The sequence below is a fragment of the Panicum virgatum genome, chromosome 7K, assembly GCF_016808335.1.
Source record: "Panicum virgatum strain AP13 chromosome 7K, P.virgatum_v5, whole genome shotgun sequence".
Taxonomy (NCBI): Eukaryota; Viridiplantae; Streptophyta; class Magnoliopsida; order Poales; family Poaceae; genus Panicum; species Panicum virgatum.
In genome coordinates this window covers 20,201,788-20,223,191 of record NC_053142.1, presented here as the reverse complement: position 1 = coordinate 20,223,191, position 21,404 = coordinate 20,201,788, and the positions used below count along the sequence as shown (strand labels likewise).

At 49.1% G+C, this 21,404-nt stretch overlaps 1 protein-coding gene across 1 annotated transcript; it reads left to right on the top strand.

The window, feature by feature from the left end:
* The first annotated feature begins 14,000 nt into the window (after positions 1–14,000).
* LOC120640468 (protein SMAX1-LIKE 4-like) lies at positions 14,001–18,846 on the top strand. The gene is made up of 3 exons (XM_039916312.1): positions 14,001–15,697; positions 16,665–16,911; positions 17,048–18,846. The coding sequence occupies exons 1-3, from the start codon at positions 14,265–14,267 to the stop codon at positions 18,467–18,469; spliced, it is 3,102 nt and encodes a 1,033-aa protein (XP_039772246.1). The 5' UTR covers positions 14,001–14,264; the 3' UTR covers positions 18,470–18,846.
* Positions 18,847–21,404: the final 2,558 nt, after the last annotated feature.

Sequence of the window (21,404 nt, the reverse complement as noted above, 5' to 3'; positions counted from 1 at the left end):
CAGATCGAGAAGAGATATCTAACAGTACATTATATTGGGTCATCTAGTCCATACCCAAGATAACCTCCATACCGTCTAGACTTAAAGGGATCAAGTCGGTTTTAATCAACTTGCTACCCAACTGGATTGGCACCCGTCTAAGGATTTGATTGGAAGCTATTTTACCACCAGGTGTGGTAATCAGGTATGGTGTCTTAGTAGGATTAGAATCCAATCCTAATCTTGCCCCAAATTTATCACTGATAAACTATGGGTTGCACCAGAATCAAACAATATGATTGCAGGCTTATGATCGATAGATAATATACCCGTCATGATTGGTGTGCCTTCCGAAAGTTCAGCAAGAGTAGTAAAGTTGATCTTCCCTTGCCGGACTTGCATAACTTGCTTTTTGCCCTTGCCTTGGTTGTTCTGATTAGTATTCTGGCCTTGGGCAGGCTTCTGGTTACGGGGACAATTCCTGGCAAAGTGCGCAGGACTTCCACAAGTGAAGCAATGATTATCACCATTCGGACGGCTGGGTTGTTGAGTATTTGGCCTTGGCCCAGATTGTTGTTGCTGAGGCATAGGAGGTCTGACTGCTCCTTGCTGCTGGGGTGGCCTAAGAACCCATCTGTCTGATGGCGAATTCCTTGGTGGGGCCCTAGGAACGGTATTCTTTACCAAACGATACCTCGGTGGCTGCGCACCAGAGGGTCCAGTTGGTGCCTTCCGCTTCTTCTCAGCACGATGTGCTGCTATACAATCATCCTGAGTGATAGCTAGATTCACTAGCTCATTGAAACTGTCAGGACGAACAAGATTGAGGCGCTCCTGGAGCTTGGTGTTGAGACCGCGGCGGAAACGATCTCGCTTCTTGGCATCGCTATCAGCAAGATAGACAGCATACTGGCACAGGTGGTTGAAAACCTGTGCATATTGCAACATCGTGCGGGTTCCTTGTGTCAGTGCCAAGAACTCATTTATCTTCCGGTCCATGAGTCCCTCGGGAATATGATGTGCCCTGAAGGCGGTCCTGAATTCATCCTAGAGGACTACATGGTCTGCTGGTAGCATGGCGCGATAATTGTCCCACCAGATACGGGCAGTGCCACGTAACTGCTAGGCAGCGAAGAGAGTCTTATTAGCTTCGGAACATGGAACTGGCAATAGAGCAAATTTTGACTCAATGATCCAAAGCCAGGCATCTGCGTCCAAGGGCTCATCTGTCTTGTGAAATAGTGGAGGCTGGGTACCAAAGAATTCCTGGTAGCCAACTGCTTGGAGAAAATGATCTTCACGTCCTCGCTGCTGAGAACGTGACTGATTTTGTTGCCCCTGTACAAGTTGTCGTATCAGCTCTGTTTGTAAAGCCATGACTTCTGCCAGACTAGGAGGTGGTGGTGGCGGTTGCTGAGATCCGCTAGCCTGGCCATGGCTAAATCCCTTCGGGGTACCACGTGTAGAGCCCACCATCTGAATCATGGAAGATACCCGTTAGATTACGATTTACATTTGCTTTCATCACTAAATGGCACAATGCAAAACATAGTCTATCTAAAGAAAACAAGGATAGTTGCAAATAGAATGATGTTGATTGCACATCTCACATTCCATCCAACTAATTTAGCTCAAAAAGCAAGAACGGCAAGATTTTCACAAGAACAAAGCCATTTATTCCAAACTTTATGTTACAGTCATGGCTATGGAGATGTTATAACAAGTTGGCTTCCTTCTAGCCTATCTTACATCACTCTCTATGTACATGGTTCTACTCCTAAGAAAGTTAAGCCCAAAAGTGTTGACGATCTAGAAATCGTCAAGATTGCCGACTGAAGATTCGCTACTGTGAGAAGGGTCACTATTCTGAGCTTCAGGCTCTAAATCTTCATGCTCAGAATCAAGTTCAGATACTCCTTCAATCTCCTCGGGATCTTCTTCTTCATTTCCCGCAGGTGGTTCTGGAATTTCATGTGGTACTGCGGCACTTGGAGAAACTCAATGAAAGCATTAGCGTCATTAAGCTCCAAGGTGAGATCCTAGACCTGCTCCTGTAGGTACTCTACCACTATGTTGCGCTGACTGAGAAGGGCATCATTTTCAGTGATTTGATCTTCCCGGTGTCCTATCGTCTCCTCGTGTTGGGCTATCACCTCATCTCGGGCAGTAACTGCTGCCTGGAGCTGCTCTACTTGAGCTATGTGCCTATCCAACTTGCTATGAGTAACTTGTGCCTCACTAGCCAAGTGGATAATGCCGCGATGTTGTAGCTCTTGAAGACGAAGTTGGGCATTCATAAACCTGACCATCATACGCACCGTATCTCCCGCTGAATCTCCAAGTAAGTGTGCGTAGTGCTCCACTCTAAATGTCCACTCGGGGCCATGGTAGTTTGCAGCAGGAAAGAGGCCGATAGGATATTCTGCCACGTCGTTGGGATGCTGCTCGCAGAAGGTAGTGATGGCTTCTAGAGCAGCAGCTTCGATAGTGTCAGCGAAGCAGTACCCAAACGCCTCAATTTTAATAGGCTGCCAGTGAACTCGGAAAGGATGCTGTGGTATAGTCATCTTTACGGTGCATCGGGAAACTCCTTCTGCTGTTTAAGTATAGCAGTCGTACTGTGGTGGCTCCATGTAACAAAAGAGTTGGAGAGATTCCCACAGAAGACGAGGAAAACCCTCCCAGTGGAGTCCATTTGTGTGGATATGACCCGCACCATCCAAAGTAGTGCCCGGAACATCAGCCATCTGAAATAAAAATTCAAATGGTGAGATGTCACCAAAAAGGGACACAAAAGCTGTAGAAAACAATTCATTGAAACGTATAGTTTCAAAAGAATCACAAATGATCAAACTATAAACAAGGCTAGTTGATCACTTAAGAATTCCTTGAACAATAGATCAAGGGCAAACTCGTTCTAAACTCAAAGAATTTACCTCTCCTAGGGTTAACTAGGTTTTAGATCAAGGCACTCACCATTCTATTAAAACAAGCACTCTAAGAGTCCCTAAAAGATACTCAAGAAGCAAACATTTAGGTTTTTAACAATGTATGCACGTGCTATCGCCCTTACAACCAAAAATAACCGCCAAATACCTTTGGTCTTATGTAGTTAATTTCGGTGGCATAGATACATCTCTCTCTATATTATCTAGCCGATAAATCCTATCCGTTCTTAGCATATCTAAGCATAGTTAGTGTACCTGCAGAAAATACATAGTTAAAAGCCACCTTGTAATACCCATATATCATCACCCTAGGGCTTTACAAGCTAAGCATAATCCTTCACGAGTCTGACGCATTTTTGTAACACTTTTGTTGAGCACATCTTTTACTCAATATCTTTCTAAGGTTTGTTGTACCATTCGGAGTATACTTGACTGCTCTGATACCAACTATGGCAGAACCACTTTGAAATACACCAGTTTTAGTGCTTCAAACACTTCAACTAGTATAACCAATGGTCCTTCGGGTAAAATCCCGATATAGCCACTCGATATCGGATCGTAATACAAGTATACATCCCGCACGAAGGCGAGTCAGAGATACAACAATTTCACAATATTTTACATCACATAGATAAGGAGTATAATTTACATCAAAGTTTCAAAGCTAGCAAGCCGAAGCTTGAGCTTTTACAGTTTTATTTCAAAGGAAGAGGTTTCATAGGAGCAAACTACAAAGAAGAGGTCCTACAGCGGAAAGTAAAACACGACTATGTACAAACGTCGTAGGGGTGATGTTATGGTAAGCCCAAACATGACATCATTCATCCGAACCATAGCTGGTAGATGGTTCCCATTCCATCATCCAGCCAAGAGGTAAACCACTAGGCCAAGTTGAGCTATTGTCTTGGTCATTGGAAAGCATTCCTGAAAACATTATCAAAAACAAGTCTGAGTATACTAATACTCAGCAAGACTGACCCGTCTAAGAGTATAGCATAGCCCTTTAACTAGACATGAAAGGTTTGCGAAGGCTTTGGAGTTTGTTTTGCTGAAAAGCAACAAATAGTAGATCCTTAAGGTCAAATTTTAGCTTTCAGATTCTAGTTGCATTAACCATTCTAGGTAAGCATCTATCTACACAAACATGGTAGAGGATATATTTGCATTTAATCATATTATGAATCATAAATATTCAACTTCTTACTCTATGCAGCAAAGGGATTAAGCAGTCTCATTATCCGTGAGTGGTGGAACAGTTCGACCGAATTTCAATCCTTGCAAGGTAGAACCTAACACACACGCTTGGAGCACTGACGAGTCACTCCCAAGCAACCATTTGCCTTTCATTCCGGTTCATGGACAGGGCCACTCTCCCCGGTTACAGCGAGCCCGACCCTATCTGTAGCCGTGGATTGTTGCAACATATAAAATATAACTTCCTATCTCTACAAGAGAGTGGGGTAATGTCCATTTGCCGGGCTGATCGGTTATTAGGCTTGCCGCGTACCATATTTACAGCATGTGGTTAGTACTTTCAAATGCTTAACCACCGCTACCACACATTGCGGTCTTATCAAGTTCATCAACACAGACGGACTTCAACAAATCCGCCCATGATCCTTATAGTGATTGCATAAAGTAAACAATCAACTCCTATAAATCTCACGAGAGACAGAAAATCCGTCGACTTTTACCGGTCCTATTTGCATAGCATCTAGTCGGACTCTGTTTCTAGTGTTCAAACAATAGGTTCCTAAAATTATAAATCTAAGGTTTTCATTCAACTCCAAAAACTTAAATGCACACGTAAAATAAATTACATAATTTAAAATAATAGGATTATGCACCGGGGCTTGCCTGTAGAGGTATCTGTAGGGTCAGTAAAATCTGGCTCTTCCGAACCAAAGTTCGGGGCTTCTGTTAGTTCGACAACGTTGGCCTGAGCTTCAGAAGAAAAATCCCCTTCTAGCTCCTGGATGAGCTCGTATGTTCCGTCAACTAGCGGGGTGATTTCTATATGAAATGCAAAAGTTGAAAATTAGTGAAGTGCTTGAGTATAGCTTTCCTTCACTAAAGAGTTGAAAACCAATAAAGTAAATATTAAGATAAATCTTAATAATTTTTACTTTATTGGGCAATTGTTTATAGAGTATAAGTAAATGTGGTAAAATTCCATAAAATAACTTGAAAAAGGAACTTTTATTTCAAAAGAATAATCCACAAGAAATTATTTAAATAATTTCTTATAGATTCTTTTTAAAACATAAGAAGAAAATTTTGACAGTAGATGTTATATTATATTAATGGATATAGAAAATTTTTGTAGAGCTTTACCTACTCAAAGGAGCATATGGTTAAAAGCTCACAAACAAATTCATTTTGGAACATTGGATATAAAAGAAAAGGACTATAAACAAATCTTATTTTTAGATTTAAAAGCACAAGGTTTCATCAAATCTTCACAACACTAAACTTGTAGATCTATTTACAAGGAACACAACAAAATTGGTTTGGTATTTTTCTGATTTTTCTACAAATTACTAGGAATTTCCAAAGTTCACTGAAAAAGAATAAAAGGGAAAAAGAAACTTTTGCAAAGGGGACCCTGGAAAGTTTGGAATGTAAGCAATCAGGTCCTTCATCGTGGTCAGAGGGGAGGGGCGATAGTTGACCGCCAATTCCGGCGACGGCGATCGCCGGCGGCGAGGTCCGAGGGGCCAGTGAGGTTGAGCAGGTCAAGGCGCACCAGAAGGTACTCGTGGCGCAGTTGGAGGTGGCCGGGAAGGGGGTCGTCGACGTTGGCGCAGAGCACAGCGGCGAGGGCGCTCGTCGACGGCGAGCTCTGGTGAGGGACTAGTGGCGCAAGGGGGTGGATTAGCTTTACGAGGACTCAGTGAAGCTGACCGGAGCTTTGAGGTGGCTGGGGAATTGCCGTAGCGGCGGGTCGGCGATGAGCAGGGGGTCGCCGGAGTTGAAGGAGGAGGAGGAGTGACGGCATGTCGGAGAGGAAGCCCAATCGGGCTATTTATAGCCAAAATTTGGAAGGGATGAACGAGAGAAAGGCTTAACGGATGAGTTTGCCAAGGGACAGAGCGAAATCGGCGGCGGCAGTGGGCTTGCCATGGGCGCCGGCGAGGTGGCAAGCGGAGGGGGTGTTCGGGTGGCGTGGCGCAGCATTAGTAGGCCAGCAAGAGGCGGTGGAAAGGGCTGCGGAACTTCATGCGCGACGCGTGGAGCGGCTGGAAGGTGGCGGGTTGGTCAAACCGCGGCGGAGCGCTCGCCGAAATCAAGAAGCAGGGGCGGCGGCTCGGCGGCGCGGTGTGGCGAGGGGAGGACGCGCCAGCAAAGGAAGGGAGTGGGGCCAGGAGGAGCAGGGAGGTCGGTGAAAGCCCTAACCAGCGGCGCGGGCGTCCGGTGGGCGGGAATCCGCGGCGGCGGCGGTGGAGCAGAGCTCCGACGAGGCTGGAGGAGGAAGAAGGTGGGTGGGGGCTATTTTGTAAATACCAAAAAGTTCAGGGGCTCCACTGTAAAATAAAATTTCCCACTGATCTAGGGCTCAAATGAAAAAGTGCCCAAAATGAAAGTTGTTCAGTTTTTCAAGATCTACAACTTTCATTTTGTGCAAATTTACACTAGACCAAGGGATTTTGAAATATTTTCAAAAGTTTGCAAGAGTTTGAATTAAATAAGGAAAATACCTTTTTGGTAGTAAATTCATCTCAATTTTGTACATAAATGCAATAAAGCTGTCAAAATCATGATTACTTGTATTTTGCAAGAAATCCCTTCACAAGTTTGAAAATACTCCTTAAATCCAAACTTTTTGCAAAAAAGATCTAGTAATTTTGTATAATTACATATATGCCCTTAATTTGCATCGAAAATTTTTAATTATCACACAAGGATAAACACACAAAACTTAGGTTCAAAAGCTAGACACCTGAAGTGTCACAAGGGTCGCCCGTCGGGGCCCCTCGATGCAAGGATGGACTCCGCCTCGCTCGAGGCCCCCTCAACCGAGCCCTCCGCGAATCCTCAATGCAGAAGCAATCTCCTCCTCGTTCGAGACCACCCTCGACAGACTGAGGCTGCGACTCAACCACCCGATGGGACGGAACGTATTTATCCACCAACCACTACATGGCATGGGGCGGGAGTCAGATGGTGTCAGGCGGCGTCTGCTGGCGTCGGCCATCATGCCACACAGCGGATGTGACCAGCGTCTCCTCAACCTATGCCCGCCATTGTGCTGCTATTCCCGGTGTGGTGCAGGCCTGCGGCGCCCTGTGCGGACTTTGCTGACACCTCCCCGCACTGTGCTGCCTACCCCTTGTACTTTTCTCCCTTGCAGGACCCTCGGCGGGCATGGGCGATGACCCTCGAACAAAGTACGAGCCTTGACCGAGGTGAGGCCCGTGTCTTCAGCACCCTCGACGACCCACCTCATCTGACGTAAGGCACCACACGCCCAACAGCCATCGCCACGCCGTCCACTGGTGCTACAAGACACGGACATGCCCTGGGTACAGTCGGAGGACTTGCAAGGACGACGCCCACACCCGACGTCATGCCCCGTGACGCTCGGCGACAAAGAAGACCAACTGTTCTCCCCCAGACCGGGGGGGGAGAAGAGACAACCCACAGATATCTTACACGTGTAACTCTCCCCTCCTTGGACTATAAAAGGAGGCGGCAGACCCCTCAGCACGGGGAGGGGCGGACACACGCACACACTCCACCTGATATTGGCACCCGCCTCAATCACACACACACTCCCAGGGACTTGGTAGCTTCCCTTCCTCTCCCGCTCAAGCTTGTACCCCCTACTGCAAGCACTTCGGTGCAATCAATATAGTGAACCCCCCCTCCCCCTCTGCTGGATGTACGGCCCCATCGGCCGGAACCAGGATAAATCCGGTGTCATTGTATTTCTTCTTGCATCAACCATCTAGAGGCAGGGACACGCAGCACATTTACTAGTTGGTGCCGGGCCGCTAGGCCAGGACACCGACACTATGTATGTACACAGGTGAATGCTGCCTGCCTTAGATAGAGATACGGATCGATCGGAGCATCACATGCGCCCGATCTCTCCAACCATGGGTGTGTTTGGCGAACTAGTACTTGGCTATTTGGACTAGAGCTATTTAGCTCAAGCAAATAGTCCTACAATGAAATAGTCCTTCACATATTTGAATCCAAGGACTATGTGGCGCATAAAGTATTTTTTCAATCATTTGGGTGCCACTTTTTTAAAAGAGAGAGTGAGAGAATAAATAGGGTCTACCCAAAATAGCCCAAATAATCACTCCTTGGGTGGGATAGTTTTTTGAGGTTCAAATAATCAAGAACTAGCCTGCATGTTTGGAAAGTTTGAGCTATTTTGAGCTAAAAGGAGGTGGGCTAAAAAGTGAGGCAACTTTAAGATGCATGTGTAAAATGTAAATGCGTGTTTAAACTTGAATTTTATACACCCTTTGCTATCCCTTGCGCCCAGTGAAAATGAAAAGGATGATGGCGTGGAATATCAATTTGTTGGTCTTCAGCCCAAGCAATTTTTTTTGGCACAACCTACATATAATCTAAATGTAAATTGATTTAGTGTTCTGAGCAAAAGTGTTCTAATTAGTCATCTGTGTACAAAAAAAATTGGTTTGAAGAAACAAATTAAAAGACGACATGCAAGAACAGGGCATCGTGTTGTTCCAAGTTTATCGTGTGCGCCCTCACTACATATTGTGCTTTGTCTGCCACTTACATATAAAATTATAGTGTGAACTTCGATTCCTCGATGAGCTTGAACTTTTGAGGGGCACAAAAAGAAACATTCCATCACCACGTCAAATTCGGCAACCCTTGGGAAATGCGTGGTAGTACTGCTGCTTCAGTTCATGCCCTCTCCATTGTGTCCTTCAGAACCTTAAAATACAGGGGGCACTGTGGCAATATAAAGTTCTTTCGGAAAAAAAATTAAGCAGGGTTCTACTCAGTGTTTAACTTGATAAATTCCAGGTAATTTGAATCAATTTTCATCATACTGTGTGGTTGCAGTACGTCTTCATCAACTTCAATTCCCTGCACTGTGTGCATCACTGAAGTTTGAAACTCACCTAAATTTTCGTTCATCAGTGTACAGTTCAATGATATATTTCTGCAAAGATTGTAAGAACGCCATGCATAGTTCCTTGGTCAAACAATAATATCGATCGCCACCAATACCCCGCCAATCTAAAATTTAAAATCACAAAACTAAATGCAAGAGAAGCAAAGGTTAGACTAAAGTTGGCAGCAATCCAGGAACCAATTCTTTCCACGAAAAAAGGAAGGAAAACACACTCGCATGATAAGCTGCTAAAGCAGAGAGATGAGTACCCTGGAACACAAATAAAGTTCGTGTAATTTTCAGGCGTTTAAAGCTTGTTGTTGTTTAAAGGTCTGATCCGATCGATCACGCGCAGCTCTTCTTTTTTACCCCCGGTAGAAAAGTGGAATGCACGAATCAAGATCGAGTACGTACGTAGTACTTGGGAAAGCGAAAGCATCCCGACTCATGTACGCCAGTACGTGAGTTAAAAAAAAATCCCCGTATTCCCATATATACGGTATATATATATATATGCAAACATGTACACACACTGATGGGAACAGGGGTCCCTATCTTCCGTCAGGTGGAGGTAACGATCGATTTGGCGGAGATGTCACACAAACGATCCGGCTTCCAATCAACATGACTAGAACCCCGCAATCGCAGCACCACTTCTCCTCTGGTTATCAACCATGCACTGCACGATTGACCTCGGCACGAAGGCTAATCCTTGCCTGCGAATCGAAGACACAAGCAAGAACAAGGAAGAACACAATCTGTAATATTGCGGATGAATGATTAAGCACTCGAGTTGGGGTCTCACAAACCGACACGACAGCAAAACTGTTCTTTACAGAATAATCTAAGCAAAATCCAAACTCTAACAAGGATGTGGTGCCTGCTAATAAAGTCTCTAGGGTCGTGAAAGAACCCCTGGACGCGCCCCTAATGGGCTCCAACACGATACAAGACCCAAAGACCACAAGACGGCGTCACAACGCGGGGATAGATTCTGGATGTCAACTTTCTTGGATGATTCCTGATGACTCCCAATGAATTTGGGCATGAAACCAGTGCCATTGGAAGCGTCTTAAAATTATCTTTCCATCCATCTATATAAAGAACGTCCAAATCCGACTCTGTATGCGACCTGGGCGTCCGTTTTAGTGCGGGCTATTCCTGGAGTCCGAAACTGAAATGAAGTCGAATCGGTTTGGGCCTCCATTTTGGTCCGGACGTCCTCGCTGGTCCTCCACGCCTCCAAGGCCTTCCCCACGCCTTTGCTGGTCCTCTCCTTTGTTACTAAGTACAATTAAATCATTAGGTAGCAAACTATTCTCAAAATTACAAAAATAATTACTTAGGAACGAGCTCACCTGTAAATTCAATAGTCGAGCGTGTGCGCGAGTAATTAGACCTTGTATATCAACTTGAGGAGTGCTGTTTGTATTCATAGGAGTGATGTCCTCATCACACACTGTACTGTAAATTGACCGTCAAATAAAGCTGCATGCAGGACGTAGAGGCAGACAGACAGTGAAGTGTCACAAAGGCAGCTTTACGTGATGCTTAAATTACTTGGGCAAGGATTACACGTGCCAGTAAAAAAATTTACCGCAGCGGCTTCGTTAATACGTGGCGAGCTTGGGGCATCCATGCGTGCGCATGTGATCGATGAACTGATGATGAGAAGTTGAGAAGTTCAAATTGTGTTGCTTGCTTTGGTGATGGATGCATTCATGAAGGAGTAGCCATGCGGGCTGACATCCAGGGTGATCGATGGTGCCATGCTGATTGCACTAGTTGTGGTTTTCACACACGATTGGTCATTATTCATGCTTGATTACCGGATTAACGACAATGAGCGCTCAATGATTTCAACTAGCAAGTACGCAGAACTGATAAGTTCATCGATTTTGCTCCTTTTGCTGAATCAAATGCTTGCTTTGCCAAAAACAAAAAGAAAAAAAATCTATTTTACACGTTTGAACTATTATAGAAATTCGATTTTGAAACTTCAACTACAAAACCAAATAACTGAGGCCATCCAATTGTCGAAACCGTGCAAATTTGGACCTTTGACTGGTTTCAAATGTAACTTTTTATTTTACGAAACTTAAAAATATTCAAGATTAAACTAAAACATCATAAGTATTCATTTTAACTCAAAAATACAAAATGGGTACCTGCATTTTTCTAAAAACGTAACCTTGTAGCAATATTTTCATGTTCCTAGTATTTGTTTGATTGAAGTTATGTTAAATAAGATTCAAATAGAGCAATGATAGATAAGCTACATTTTAGAAAAAAATTGGTACTAGTTTCTTATTTTTCTAGTTTAAATTGAATTAGTTTTGATTTTTTAGATCTAGCTAGATTTTTTATTTTTTTAGAAAAATACAAAAACCACCTTTGAAACCACTCAAAAGGTCAATTTTGACCAGTTTTGATAGCTGGATGGACTTTTTTATTCCGTTTCGTAGTTGAAGATTGAAAACCAGACTTTTGTAATAGTTCGAGAGTGTAAACTGAACTTTTCATAGAAAAAAAAGATGTATGGTACAAGATGGGACGAAGGGGATAATTGTTTTACTATCCAAGCGTTTCTCCCGACATTTAGGGATTTTGTGCTTAGGGGTAGGGATTTAGGATTGGGTGTTTGAGACATCACATGATTTAGTGGGAGGCCAGCGAGTGAATGACGATTTTTTTTATCAAATATACCTGTATTAAATTGGGAAATATGATACACATACATGTACATTTGGGCAGGATACGGAGGACACCTGCTGCAACAGAGAAATTACACAAAGGCCCGTACAAAATGCAGAAATTACAACCAGATCACTAGAACTTCTGTGTTCCAAATTCCGCCGCCGTCAACCGTCAGTTGTTGCCGCCGCCGGAATCGATCTCCACGAACCCATGGCCAGCCGGAAACCCATTGCTATCAAGCTTTGAATCAGACCGCAATAAACAGTCGCCACCATGGATGAGCTGAAACCACCTCGAGAAGACCATCGGCCGGGGACGCACCCGAGCCCTAGTGGTCATGGAAACAGATCCGTCGTCGATGGCCCGAGCCACCGCGAGAAGATTGGACCTGCTTCACCCTCTAAGCTTCCACCAACCCTGAGGCATCCCCTCTATCCACCAAGCAAAAGGTAAACGAACTCACCTCCATCACAGGACAAAGAGCCGCTGACGAACTTCCCCGATACAGTGGCTCCACCACGGGAGCATCACCTCAACAGACCTACCAGTGGCGCCGGAGAGAAACAGCGCAAGGATGGGGACGAGTCCGAGAGGCCTTATTCCGAAGCGCCGCCATCCACTACTATAGAAAACTTAATGGAGGCGGGCAAAATGGCTTTATCGAGGCGGGCAGGGCAACTGCCTCAGACGCAAGGTCACAATTAATCAAGGCATTTACCGCAGTGGTCGTGCAACCGCCTCGGTTAATGTATTATCCGAGACGGTTGTACAGTCGGCGGCCTGGCAACGATTAACCGAGGTGGTCCAAAAGCCCGCCCGCTACCGATGGCCTTTTGAAAGATCACAGTTAATGTTTTTTCTAAGTAGTGATCACCACCGCCTCGCCGCTGACGCTAGGAACCCAAGCTCCACCGGCCACTACTGGCGAGCAAGGCTTAGCTATGCTGCCAGGTAATGGCGATGAACAAAACCTAGCCCTAGCTAGACAACTACCTAAGCTATATACATCCGCACGACGATTCCAAGGCCAATCTTCCTCTCCGGAGCCATAGCGGCCGTCGGAGAGGGAGAAGGCCGCCAAAATCGCCGCCAGAAGTGGCGTTCTCCAATTTTCCGACTCTCACAACTGTAACAAAGGGAAGAGTCGAGAATCTGAAGGTTTGGTCCAATGGTGGAGCCGGTGGTTAGTAGTCACGTTGGTGATGTGTGAGAGAGGGGTAAAGTGTCTAGGTTTTATATAGATGGGCCCCAAAAAATGCATATGCCAAGATGGCTTGTGAATGTTCAAATAGATTAGTAGAAACTAGAGACATGGGCATATATGGTTTTTAGTTCACTTATTTGAGCATACTCTTATCTACATCCTAATCTCAATAAGATTGTTCCCAATGTTCCCAACTATTGTTCATAAGAAGATATAACATGATCCATAGTAAAATATAGAGGTTCAACTAGCAAGATACTCCTACTAGCACTGCATACGCCTGTTAATAAGAAACAAAATGAATAGAGGGAACACTTTTGCATGGATGGGCAGTTGTGTGTGAAAGGGGAAGCTCGATCGATCCCTGCCCCTGAAAAAAGAGTCTGCCTGCCTGCCTGCGCCTGCTTAGCAAAAAAAGAAAAGGACGCTTGCATGGCATTGGCGCACACCGCTACTGCGCGTGAGAGAGAAAGCAGGGAGCAAAGCCTGACGCCGCTATGCAAAGCCACAGCTCCGCCACCCTCCCGACAAACTAGAGTCCTCTCTCTCTCTCTCCCCCCTTCAAAGTTCAAACACATCCTACTCATCAATGAGAGGGCTAGAGAGGGAAACTATGGCCGTGTTTAGATATTTTGCAAAAAAAATTGCAATGAAATTTTTTTAATTTGAAGTACTAAATAAAATCTATTTACAAAATTTTTTTTACAGATGGGTTGTAAATCGCTAGACGAATCTAATGATGCTAATTAATCCATGATTAATTAATAATTAGCGGATGGTTACTGTAGCATCACTGTTGCAAATCATGGATTGAGTAGGCTCATTAGATTCATCTCGTGATTTACAGACTATCTATGTAAAAAATTTTATAAATAGACTTTATTTAGTACTTCATACAAAACATTCGATGTAACCTTTTTTTTGTGTTTACGGGGGTTTATGAGTTGGGAACTAAACAGGACCAGAATGCATGGGATGAGAGAGAGATTGAGAGAAGCGGCAAGCTAAGCTAAGCTAGTGTGAGAGTGCTCCATAAAGGTGAAGAAAAGCAGCCATAAAAGGAGGCAGCAGCACAAGCTAAGCCTAGCCACGTACACTCAGACAGCTCCCCCATCGTCGGCCATTGCCAAGCAGAGCAATCTTCCTCATCTGATCTCATAAAGAGAGGGAAGAAGAGCTCCTCACCTCGCCCACACACACACACTGCCACACACCAGCAGCCGCTGTCTTCTTCCCCTCGCATCGCACTGACATTGTTGCTAGGGAGAAGAAGCCAGAACGTGACACACACACGCAGCCGGGTCGGGGAGGGGCGGCGGGGTGACGGTGAGGGATGCGGGCGGGGGCTTACACCATCCACCAGTCGCTCACCGCCGAGGCGGCCGCGGTGCTCAAGCTCGCGCTCGCGCTCGCGCGCCGCCGGGGGCATGCGCAGGTCACGCCGCTGCACGTCGCGTTCGCGCTGCTGACGGGCCCCTCCGCGGCCGCCTGCGCGCAGCCACTCGCCGCGGCCTTCTCCTCGTCGTCGTCGCCGGCGGCGCCGTACGGGCTGCTCAAGCGCGCCTGCCTGCGCTCGCACCCGGCGCCCGGGGCGGCGGCCGCACCGGCGCAGCAGCACCCGCTCCAGTGCCGCGCCCTCGAGCTCTGCTTCAATGTCGCGCTCAACCGGCTGCCGACCTCCGGTCCCCACTCGCCGCCCTCCTCGGCGGCGCACTTCGCGTCCTCGCTGATCCAGCCCAGCCCCACCCTCTCCAACGCTCTCGTCGCCGCGCTCAAGCGCGCGCAGGCCAACCAGCGCCGCGGCTGCGTCGAGCTCCAGCAGCCGCCGCCGCCGCCGCCGCCGGCAACCGCGCAGCAGCAGCAGCCGCTGCTCGCCATCAAGGTGGAGCTGGACCAGCTGGTCATCTCCATCCTCGACGACCCCAGCGTGAGCCGGGTCATGCGGGAGGCTGGCTTCTCCAGCGCCACCGTCAAGAGCAACCTCGAGGAGGAGACCGCGCTCATGCCGCCGCCCTCTTCGTCGTCCTCGTCCCCTCCGCCGCCGCCTATCCCTCCGCACTTCTTCCTCGACCCCACCGGCATTGCCGCGGCCGGCGGCCGCTTCGCGCTCTGGCCCGCGCAGTTCTTGGCCGGCGCACCGGGCCCCGACGCGTGCAGCGACGACGTCCGCGCGGTCCTGGAGGTGATGCTCCGGAAGGAGGGGCGGCGCGGCAACCCCGTGGTGGTCGGCGACTCGGTGTCCATGGCGGAGGCCGTGGCCGGCGAGCTGCTGCGGCGCCTCGAGCGCGGCGACGTCCCCGCGGAGCTCGCCGGCGCGCACCTGCTCAAGCTGCAGCTCTCGTACGTGCACGTCCGCCTCATGAGCCGCGCCGACGTGGACGCCCGGGCCGCCGAGCTCCGGCGCAGCGTGGACGCCGTGCAGCTCCAGCGCGGCGGCGGGCTTGTGGTCTACGTTGGCGACCTGCGGTGGGCGCTCGACGAGGAGGCGAGCGAGCACCACCACGCGACGGCCTCGTCCTACAGCCCCGTGGAGCACATGGTCGCGGAGCTCGGGCGCCTCCTCGACGACCTCCGCGCCACCCGCGGCCGCGCCTGGCTCGTGGCCACGGCCAGCTACCAGACGTACATGCGGTGGCAGCAGCGGCGCCGGCGGCCGCTCGAGTCCGCCTGGGCGCTGCAGGCCGTGGTGGTCCCCACCGGCAGCGGCACCGGCCTGGCGCTCAACAGCCTCCATTCCTCCTCGTCGTCTACCTCCCTCCCAACAAGGTGAGCAGCAAGCAACCTACTACTCCCCTAGCTCCCAACCAAGAAACCTGCTTGCTTTTCCTACAGTACTATGCTCTCCTCCTGCCACCACCATGTTTGTGTCTGTGTTCTTGTTCGTTCGTGTTGCCTTTTGCCCCCTCGCTGCCTACCCAGCGCAGCGCATGCTCGCCGCTGTTGCATTCTCGGTCCGGTGCTGGTCCTCCGTTGATGTCTTGCTGTCTAGTAGAACAAGCAAAGGACAAGCTGGTCTTGCAAGAACCTCCCTAGCTAGCATCCACCTGCTTCACTAGATCCTAGTAGCCATTAATGAGCTAGCTTGTCATGTGAACAATGGAATCTTGCACAGAGGATCAGAGGAAGAGAAATGGCTGGCTGGTGTTGCGGTGTTGGGGAATTCCGAATGGGATCGTGGTATGGCCCTGTGAATTTTTTTTCCCCCTGCCGTTGCTGCAGATGAGCAGAGATTCCATCGCTCTGAGCCGATCAGCTTCTGCCTGACGGGAAAAGGGCTTCGTCTGATGCCGCGACAGTGCCTGGCGTCCTGAGCCATGGCCCTTTTGGTACGCCACTGCCCAGTGCAGTGGTTGGACGCGTCGGTCAGACTACTGATCCGGCGTTGCGTGCCTTTTCCTTGCAATGATGCTGCCTTTCACAAGCTCACATTGGCGTGCTTGCTTGCCCGTGTTGGTTAAAATCTCTGATGAAATAGTGCCGGTAGAATGTATCTAGCCAGATTCAATTGGCATTCCTATTTCTTCAAAAAAAAGTTGGCATTCCTTGCCCTGACACTGGCCAGATTACAAGTAAATTTGCAGAAAGTTATACGCACAAATAATTGAACCAACTGGAGAAAAAAAAATATTGCTCATTTGTCTGTGACAAGTAGTACTGTGATATAGTAGAAGCTTTGCCACTGGATTGTTGCCTAACATGACTTTGTTTGTCCCCGTACGTGATCTGGTGCCAGTACATCGCCGGTGCCGCCGGCCATGGCGACGGCGCAGCAGCTTGGGATGGCCACCGCCGGGGAGCCAGCGGCCAGGGACGAGCAGGATGAGGCGACGCAGCTGCTGCTCTGCACCGAGTGCAGCAGGAACTACGAGAGGGAGGCGTCGCTCGTGAAGGCGGAGGCTGGCGCGGAGGGCCCGCGTGGCAGCCTCCCCGCCTGGCTCGTGCCGGACATGCCACCGGCTGATCAAACACCTCATCAAAGGGTAAGAGAATTAGATAAACATATCTGATCGATCAGAGAACATGGCAATGCAGCTCTTGCGGTGTCTATGAATGTGATGCTACGTTCTTAACAAGATTGTTGTTGATTGATTGAGTTTTTTTTTCTTGGTGATTCAGGAGAAGTATCTGATCGAGCTGAAGAGGAAATGGAGCAGGCTGTGCCAGAAGCTTCACCTCTGCGCTGCTGATCCGTGCCCATGGTGGTCTGGCTCCTGCTTGCTACAGGGCAGCCAGAGCAAGCCAAGCATCGCGGGGTTCCTGGGCTTGGAGGGCCTGATGGAGCACGGCAAGAGCAGGACGACAGGCCAGTGGTCGCCGTCGCCGCCGCTGCCGCTGCCTCGATGGGGCCCGAGCCCGCTGATGGCGCCAGGGTGCCAGGCCGTGGCGACTGCGCTCGCTCTCGGCAGCCACCCGCTGTCGGACTCGGCGACGTCGGACGGCCGCGCCCCGGGAGGCGGCGGCAGCGGCGGCTCCGCGGTGGCGCGCGAGCTGGAGCGGAGGCTGCGCAGGAACATCCCGTGGCAACCCGCCGCTGTCCTCGCTGAGATCGCCGAGGCGGCGGTGGCCGCCGGCCGAGGAGGGCGCGACGGCGGGAAGGGCGTGTGGCTGTACGTGAAGGGGAGCGACCGCGCCGCTGCGCGTCGGGCGGCCACGGTGTTCGCCGAGACGCGCTGCGGCTCCGCGGACCGCGTGGTCTGGGCCGACCCGAGCAGGTTCAGCTGCGCGGAGGAGCTGTGCTCCGACGTCGTCTCCAGGGCGTCCGCGATCGGCGGCGAGGCGTTCGTGGTGGTCGTGGACGACGTCGAGAACGCGCCGTGCGACGTCGTGGACTGCCTCGTCGCGGCGTCGAAGAGCGGTCGCGTGAAGGATCATCGGTCCGGCCAAGAACTCGATCTCTCCGGCTCCGTCGTGATCCTGACGACACCCAAGCTCGCCGGCGCCGGCACCGGCGACGTGATCTCCCTGCGCCTCTGGTCGGAGGAAGAGGCGTCGTCCGGCGGGACTCTCAAGAGGAAGACGGAGTCCCCGCAGGGCGAGTGCAAGCGGGCGCGGCACGACGCCCTCGACCTCAACCTCAACCTCAGCGCCGAGGAGGACACCGACGACGAAGACGACGACGGCAGCGACGGGGCCGTTCCCAGCGACATAACCCACGAAGGCGACTCCGGCGACTCCAGCGAGCACGGCCACCCCCACAGTCTCCTGGAGTCCATCGCGGCCCGCGTGGTGACCCTCGACGAAGAAGGCGGCGCCGCGGCCGCCATCCGCGCGCGGCTGGCCGGGGCCCTCGCCGGCCAGGGAAGGGCGCGCGTGGACGAGGCGGCGGTGCGGGCGCTCGCGGCGGCGTCCGGGCACTTCCTCGAGGTGGTGCTGGAGAGGTGGGCGGCGGAGGTGCTGGGCCCGGCGGCGTCAACGGTCAGAAGTGGCGGGAAAGGGAAGGCGGTGGTGGTGCTGGGCTTGGGGCCCAGCGGCGGGGCCCGGGAGGCAGCCGCTGGGTTCATGGGCTCCATCCTTCCGAGTAGGGTCCACGTGGACTGACCTGGGCTGGGCTGGGCTGTCCATTTTTTGCTCCCCTTTTGGAGAGGAAAAGGAGAAGGGTGTTGTTTGTATGTGTATGTAAAGGGAAAGGGTCTGGAGTAGAAATGGAGAATTTGTGGGGTGGGTGGGGTAGGGTAGGAGTAGGGAGCCTAGGAGGGGGTATATCAAGCAAATGTGCCGGTACTAGTAGTGATATAATGCACTAGTTTAATTAGTTGGTTCATGTACTAGGTTTGGAGTGGGCATGAAGATGGTTAGCAAGTGAGGATGATCATGGAAATATGGTTACCAAGATGGTGTTCATGTTCAGCTAACTCTCTGCAACTAGGACATTGGCAACCATCACAGTCAAATGGCATGCAATTCGTTGCCCTTAATTACTTCTACTTTTCAATACAACAAGCAGCTCTATTTGTTTAAAAACAGTACAAGCCCTCACTCCAACTGATGATCCATGACGCACTGCTTATCTCCGGACCCTGTAACAGAAAACTTGAGAGAATAAGCGAGGATGATGAAAGCCATGGCATTGGCATCGCGTGGACGGGACGGAAGAATATCGCTGGTTCCGATGCGCGGATGCGAGGGCGGCGAGAGGGACAAACGAACACCCACTGGAAGAATATCGTTGGTTCCGATGCGCGGATGCGACGGCGGCGAGAGGGACAAACGAACACCGACTTTCTTTCGCTTTCGCACCAGCAGCCTTTCCTTGAGCCTCCTCCTCGGGTTCACGGTCACTGGTGGTATGGTATGTATCGGTCGCCGGCGAGAGCGAGACCGGCCGTGGTGGATCGAGGCGACGGCTGCCTTTTGGCTGGACGCGTAGCTTTCCTCCTCTCCGGCCCTGCTTTGCTTTGGCCGCATGCGCCATGGAAAAGACCCCGCCTTGGGCGCGCCGCCGGAGAGCCTACCGGACCGGACGGACGGACGGCAAAGTTTTGCGGCCACGACCTCCGGCTTCCAAATTAATTTTCTTGTGCCCAAACGACCGGCCTCAGGCTTTTCTCCCTCCCTCCCTCCCTCCCTCCCTGTGGTGCCAATCAACAACATCAGGCACTAGAAAACACAAACTGAGTCCTTCCATATCTCTGTGACTCTGTGACTGTGAGGCGAGGGCTGTTTTTGTAAGATGCCATCCGGAAACTGTTCAAACTTTTTTTTTTGAAAAAATGGGATGCATAAATTGTTCTCCTTTTCTTTTCGTTTCTTCATTCAAAGATGAGCGTCCAATCAATCATATATCCCACTCGAGAAAGTGTTCCGCTTATCCGTGCACAGCTTCCGATCGCTTTTATGCATTACGGATCGTCTCTCTTCCGTGAGCTTTTGAGCCTTTTGGGACACTTCTGAAGCTGAAGATCGATCCGTCCGATCTTGGCGTGTCTGATCGTTGCTAAGCACGGTAAAGACTAAAGAGAAACCCCCCTGGCTGGGTCAGTTTCCTTTTCCTTTTCCCCCCTTTTGCAGTTCAATCTTAACGCGTGCATCAACAGCACCGTAACGCACTCGACGTAGGCCAATCAAAACACTCCTCTTATATTAATATCTTTTTCCCCGAAACACATTACAAAATTGACACTTGTCTATGCACGGACAAGGCTTTAGCATTTTTTTTTTCAAGTCTGGCAGGTTTTGGACCAGCCCAATAAAATCCGGTCAATTTCCAGCTTAAATTCCATATTACTATTACTGATTGGATGCTCTTTTAAGCCGCCACGTAAAACCACCTAAGATTCTAGATGAATATTTAAAAAATAGAGAAATTTTAGAAATTCTCACAATAATTAGAAACATCATGCCATCAATCCAACAACTCTAATCAAAATAGTCATTAGAACCGTTATTTTTTCTAATAAATTACCCACATCTATCATCATAAAAATAGACTAAAGTAACCTCTAAACATGTATCTAAATTATCCATCTCTATCATTATAAAAACAATCAAAATTAACCCCTAATCTTCGTGTAAATTACCCACCTATGCCATTATAAGAAAATGCAAACATATAAATTAATATATATATTATTTATATAAAAATATTATCCACGATATGTGTCCTCATATATTCATGTATGATGGAAAGAGATAATAAAACCAATTCACAAATAAATAGTTCAGTTAAATATATATCAAACACATATGGACGTGTGATGCAAAAAGAAATCTAATGCAACAAGATAATGATAAAATATGTATTTTTAGAGTATATGTTAGAATATTTAATAGGCACCGTATCCTATGGAAACCAAGGTCCTTGTGGAAACTTTGGAAACTCTCGTGTAGACCTCAGGATCTCCATCCGAGGGCAGCGGAGAGATCTGGGAAATTTTTTCATTTAGGCGCCCGCACCTCCCCCCACCGTACCTGGTCCTTTTGCACATCCCCCCTCCATTTGCCTCCGTCACGAGACTCCATCACGAGCCTTCTATCGTGGGAGTCAGACCGCCGACGGTCCGTGCGATGATGCCAAGGCCGCTGCTTCCTGCCCTAGGCGCCGGCGCTGTTAGGCGGCGGCGACCCTTGGGACGAGGGCGGCGGCGACCCAGGGCGGTGGCGAGTGGAGGGCAGGGGCGACCCCAGGGCGGCGACGAAGGCATGTTGAGTAAAGCTTTGTACATCAACAATGAATTCCTTATTTCATTATCATATCTTCATTTCTTTGTCTTACTTTGTAATCACGAATCTTTGACCCTTTAGACAAAGCATACTTCACTTTAACAAGCCATATTTAGAAACCATCAAATAACGCATGAGCACTTGTTTCTTCTTTCTTATTACAACGTGCTTGACTTTCAATAATAAGCTCTCTTTTATCTTATTCCTTGATACATGAGTCAATACACGAATTGGTATACAAATAAATCCCTGCTCATGATATCTCAAATAAAGCATTAGTCCTTTAATCATTTTATCATTTAATTCACCAAAA